The 6,048-nt window shown below is 41.7% G+C and overlaps 1 protein-coding gene across 2 annotated transcripts in view; it reads right to left on the bottom strand.

Annotated features, from left to right (window-relative positions):
• Positions 1-4,676, bottom strand: part of LOC135553049 (kinase suppressor of Ras 1-like) — a 59,679-nt gene extending 55,003 nt beyond the window's left edge. For both annotated transcript variants that reach the window (XM_064985119.1, XM_064985118.1), the window contains exon 1: positions 4,228-4,676. In XM_064985119.1, the coding sequence (XP_064841191.1) occupies positions 4,228-4,362 (135 nt within the window). In that variant the 5' untranslated portion in view covers positions 4,363-4,676. The remainder of the gene's footprint in view (positions 1-4,227) is intronic.
• Positions 4,677-6,048: the final 1,372 nt, after the last annotated feature.

Here is a 6,048-nt window from a genome sequence, read left to right on the forward strand (position 1 = left end):
TGGTGCGGTTGGCTTCCGGGTTGGATGCGCGCTGTGTTAAGAAGCAGTGCGGCTTGGTTGGGTTGTGTTTCAGAGGACACATGGCTTTCGACTTTCGTCTCTCCCGAGCTGGGGAGTTGTAGCGATGAGACAAGATAGTAACTAATAACAATTGGATACCACGAAATTGGGGAGAAAAGGGGGTAAAAAAAAGGAAAAAAAAGAAAAGAAAGTTAATTTGTGTAATTTCTTTCCTTCTTAATTCATGCATTTGAGCCATTCAGTTGTACTGAGACAAGGTATGGGGTGGTATACAGAAGATAGCCCTATTTGGTAAAAGACCAAGTCCATATTATGGCAAGAACAGCTCAAATAAGCAAAGAGAAACGACAGTCCATCATTACTTTAAGACATGAAGGTCAGTCAATACGGAAAGGTTCAAGAACTTTAAAAGTTTCTTCAAGTGCAGTCGCAAAAACCATCAAATGCTATGATGAAACCCAGAGTTACCTCTGCTGCAGAGGGTAAGAGAGTTAACTGCACTTCAGATTGAAGCCCAAATAAATGCTTCACAGACACATCTCAACATCAACTGTTCAGAGGAGACTGTGTCAATCAGGCCTTCATGATTGAATTGCTGCAAAGAAACCACTACTAACAGACACCAATAAGAAGAAGAGTGTCACCCCCTGACCACAGAGAGCTGTTTATTCTTAGTTGGTTGGGGCGTGATAGTGACAAGGGTGGGTCATCTAGGTGATTAATGGTTTATGTTGGCCTGGTATGGTTCCCAAACAGAGACAGCTGTTTATCATTGTCTCTGATTGGGGATCATATTTAGGCAGCCATTTCCTCATTGTTCTTTGTGGGATCTTGTCTACAGTTAGTTGCCTGTATGCACACCAGTAGCTTCACGTTTCGTTTGTGCTTGTTTGTTTTGTTTGGTGAGTCTCTATTCATTAAAATATTTGGAACTCTACGCACGCTGCGCCTTGGTCCAATCATTATAGTGGACGTGACAAAGAGACTTGCTTGGGCCAAGAAACCAGAACAATGGACATTAGACAGGTGTAAATCTGTCCTTTGGTTCGATGAGTCCAAATTTGAGATTTTTGGTTCCAACCGCAGTGTCTTTGTGAGATGCAGAGTAGGTGAACGGATGACCCAACCTCAAACTCAACCCAATTGAGATGGTTTTGGATGAGTTGGACCACAGAGTGATGGAAAAGCAGCCAACAAGTGCTCAGCATATGTAGGAACTCCTTCAAGACTATTGAAAAAGCATTCCTCATGAAGTTGGTTGAGAGAATACCAAGTGTGTAAAGCTGTCATCAAGGCAAAGGGTGGCTACTTTGAAGAATCTCAAATATAAAATATATTTTGATTTGTATAACACTTTTTTGGTTAACACGTTTGGAGTTATTTGTCCACTTTAGTTGTGATACAAACCTTGTCAAAACAGAGGTCTATGGGCTAGGCTACATGAGGTGTGACACAAACCTTATCAAAACATACAGGCCTATTGTCACGCCTTGGTCTTAGTATTTTATGTTTTTGTTAATTAGTTGGTCAGGCCAGTGTGTGACATGGGTTTATGTTGTTGTATTTCATAGTGGGTTTTTGTAGTATTTGGGATTGCGGCTGAGTAGGGGTGTTGTATAGGCTTGGCTGCCTGAGGAGGTTCTCAATCAGAGTCAGGTGATTCTCGTTGTCTCTGATTGGGAACCGTATTTAGGTAGCCAGGGTTTCACTTTGTATTTCGTGGGTGATTGTTCCTGTCTCTGTGTTAGTGTTCACCAGACAGGCTGTATAGGTTTTTCACGTTCCGTTTGTTGTTTTTTTGTATTTATAAGTTATTTCGTGTATCGTCATTTGTTCCATTAAAGAACATGAGTAACCAACACTCTGCATTTCGGTCCGACTCTCTTTCGACAAACGAAGAACGTCGTTACACCTATGTGCTAGGCTACATTATGCATGCCACTATGATTTGAAAAAGTCACAAAAAAAGGCATTCGCTTAGACTGCACACGCTGAGCATCATTCACAAGTGATAATATAGTCACCCATCAGACTATTCTCAATGTAATCTTGTCTTTACATATACTAAATAATATATGTGTGAAATGAGTTTTGATTTAGAATGGGCCATTATCATGTACTTGTCGGAACAGGGGCAGGTGAAAAATACATGACATGCGTAGGTTCATTTTCATGCCAGCCAGGCTACTCTAGTTGTAAAGTGAAGCAATGTGCATATTAATATTAGAAAAGTTGAGGAATAAATATAGTTAGCCTACTTCACTACAGCTAATATGAGGAAGTTGAAAACCAGTCAGAAACACAACACCACTTCTGCAATTACATAAGAAACATGTTTCAGGCACAACCAAACATCTCTCCATTTCTTCATCATCTGGTGTCCAGCAACGCTCGAAACTAGCCTATCCCAACCCCCCACACACCTGTCCTGTCCTGACAGACAACATATGCATCTTGTGGTCAGAGTCCTTTATCCATCTCTTTAAGGCAATGACAGTGTAGGACAGTGCTACTCATCTGCAATGTCCATTGTAAACACAATACAGGCTGTTTACATACAGTGTAGACATTGTTAATGTTGTAAATGACAATCGTAGCTGGAAACGGCAGATTTTTAATGGAATATCTACAGTTGAAGTTGGAAGCTTACATACACTTAGGTTGGAGTCATTAAAACTCGTTTTTCAACCACTGCACAAATTTCTTGCCTCTTTGCTTTGACATCATGGGAAAATCAAAAGAAATCAGCCAAGACCTCAGAATAAAAAATGTAGACCTCCACAAGTCTGGTTCATCCTTGGGAGAAATTCCCAAACGCCTGAAGGTACCACGTTCATCTGTACAAACAATAGTACGCAAGTATAAACACCATGGGACCACGCAGCCGTCATACTGCTGTCTCCTAGAGGTGAACGTACTTTGGTGAGAAAAGTGGAAATCAATCCCAGAACAACAGCAAAGGACCCTGTGAAGATGCTGGATGAAACAGGTACAAAAGTATCTATATCCACAGTAAAACGAGTCCTATATCGACATAACCTGAAAGGCCGCTCTGCAAGGCAGAAGCCACTGCTCCAAAACCGCCATAAAAAATCCAGACTACGGTTTGCACATGGGGCCAAAGTTCGTACTTTTTGGAGAAATGTCCTCTGGTCTGATGAAACAAAAATAGAACTGTTTTGCCTTAATGACCATCGTTATGTTTGGAGGAAAAAGGGGGAAGCTTGCAAGCCAAAGAACACCATCCCAACCATGAAGCATGGGGGTGGCAGCATCATGTTGTGGGGTGCTTTGCTGCAGGAGGGACTAGTGCACTTCACAAAATAGATGGCATCATGAGGTTGGAAAATTATGTGGATATATTGAAGCAACATCTCAAGACATCAGTCAGGAAGTTAAAGCTTGGTTGCAAATGGGTCTTCCAAATGGACAATCACCCCAAGTATACATCCAAAGTTGTGGCAAAATGGCTTAAGGACAACAAAGTCAAGGTATTGGAGTGGCCATCACAAAGCCCTGACCTCAATCCCATAGACAATTTGTGGGCAGAACTGAAAAAGCATGTGCGAGCAAGGAGGCCTAAATACCTGACTCAGTTACACCAGCTCTGTGAGGAGGAATGGGACAAAATTCACCCAACTTATTGTGGGAAGCTTGTGGAAGGCTACCCAAAGCGATTGACCCAAGTTAAACAATTTAAAGGCAATGTTACCAAATACTAATGGAGTGTATGTAAACTTCTGACACACTGGGAACTCTCTACTATTCTGACATTTCACATTCTTAAAATCAAGAAGTGATCCTAACTGACCTAAGACAGGGAATTTTTACTCTGATTAAATGTCAGGAATTTTGAAAAACTGAGTTTAAATGTATTTGGTTAAGGTGTATGTAAACTTCCGACTTCAACTGTACCTACTATAGGAATACAGCACATCAAAGACTGTTCATCTGTGGGCCAGAGCGATATACACGATATCACTGTATCATTTGTATTCATTTTAAGAATGTGGTGTGCTTGCAATGTCTATTATTTTCTATATAAAAACCAATCTAGTAGCCTATATCATGGGCACAACACACATCAAACAATGTCATGTTCTATTGTATCTCTCTCGCTCACACAAACACACACACACCAATAAGCTGAAGTTTATTACGATAACTGTCGAAGTGTATGTTATGGCTATGCTGACCATACTGTACCTCCAAAGTACGTATTTCTTTCTGAGTGAGGTCGCTCAATGCAGCGCATTTGGTTCGGAGTCCTTGTAAACTAGAGATGGAGATCTCGATCATATTCTGGATGAGTTCGCACTGGCGGAGTGCGTCCTTGTCCATCGCTGCCCCACCTTCACTGTCCCCGTCCGATAGTTAATTACTTTAAACCATCCTTCCACCTTTGACTGGTACACTATCTATTCCTCGTCATTGGCACGGCTTGACAGGTTGGGTTGAGTTTTGACAGTTAAAAAGTAGACACGCTACAGGAATGCATACAAACAAATAATCTGCACTTACTAATAGACTCCCAAGAGCTGCAAACAAAACGAATAGAACAGTTAATTTAAAACATTTAAAGTCTTAACTGTCTGTCACTTCACTTAGTACACCGTGGGTTCTGTGTATTCTCAAGAGCTACGTAGTTTACTTATGCATGGTGTTTGACAGAGTGGCCGCGTCGTCTTTTAACCTCTTTCACACTGCGCAGAAGATCATATCTCACAACTACCGGAGAACTGTTTATCCTATCAGGATATATAATAACATATAGTAATCTTCACAAGAAGATGGCAATATAATACAAGTACAATTAAATGCCTTTCTTGCAAGCTCTAAAACCAACAATGCGTAGTAGTTTATAGTAGTTTATATAAACAGCTCGGTGCATTCAGCATGTCAATACTTCTTACAAAAACAAGTAGTGATGAAGTCAATCTCTCCTCCACTTTGAACCATGAGAGATTGTTATGCATATTATTAATGTTGGCTCTGTGTGTACATTTAAGCGCCAGCCGTGCTGCATTTTCTGAGCCAACTGTAATGTGCAGGGATACTGGGCGACTAGGGATCGGGATATATGATAAACAGAGTAGCAGCAGCATATATGAAGATTGAATGTGAGTGTGTGGAGAGTCAGTATAAATGTGTATGAATGTTATGTGTGTGAGCAAATTAAGTGTGTGTGTGTGTGTGTGTGTGTGTGTGTGTGTGTGTGTGTGTGTGTGTGTGTGTGTGTGTGTGTGTGTGTGTGTGTGTGTGTGTAGAGTCCTGTGAGTGTGCATAGAGAGTGCAAAAATACAAATACAATACTTTATTTAACTTGGCAAGTCAGTTAAGAACAAATTCTTATTTTACAATTACAGCCCCGGCCAAACCTCCCCTAACCCGGACGACACTGGGCCAATTGTGCACCGCCCCATGGGACTCCCGATCAAGGCAGGTTGTGCCTCTAGCACTGAGATGCAGTGCCACTCAGGAGCCTTTATTGCCCCTAGTAGTGAAGGAGACATGTTGATGGAAGTTGGGCATCACAATGAAGAAAGCAGCCTCCGGGGGGCAAGTTTTCTTGCTTGTTTATAGCCTTGTACAGTTTGTTAACTGCCAGCTTGTTATTGTTTTTGTCCTGAGACAACAATAGCTGAAAACTCACTCAGGAGGTAGAAGGGTCGGCCTTTGACCATCAGGTATTCCAAGAAGGGTCAACAATGGGTCAAGAATTCCACTGCACTCTAGTCGGCACACCATTTGTTGTTGATGAAGAGGCAAACACCTCCCACTGTCAATATCATGACTTCCCTGTCCTGTCCATTCGGGAATGGAGAATCCATCGAGTTGGACAGCCAGGGGGGGTATCTCAGAAAAGCAGAGAATTTTGCAGTTATGAGAATCCCATTGGTAGCAAATCTGTGATCGGAGGTCATCCACCTTATTATAAAGTGATTCTATTGGCCAAGATTGTTCACCCATCTTGGTCAGAAGAATGGAGGGTAGAGGTGGCCAGTTTTCCCTTCACCTTAATCTCAC

Source organism: Oncorhynchus masou, chromosome 13 (genome assembly GCF_036934945.1).
Source record: "Oncorhynchus masou masou isolate Uvic2021 chromosome 13, UVic_Omas_1.1, whole genome shotgun sequence".
In the NCBI taxonomy this organism is placed as follows: Eukaryota; Metazoa; Chordata; class Actinopteri; order Salmoniformes; family Salmonidae; genus Oncorhynchus; species Oncorhynchus masou.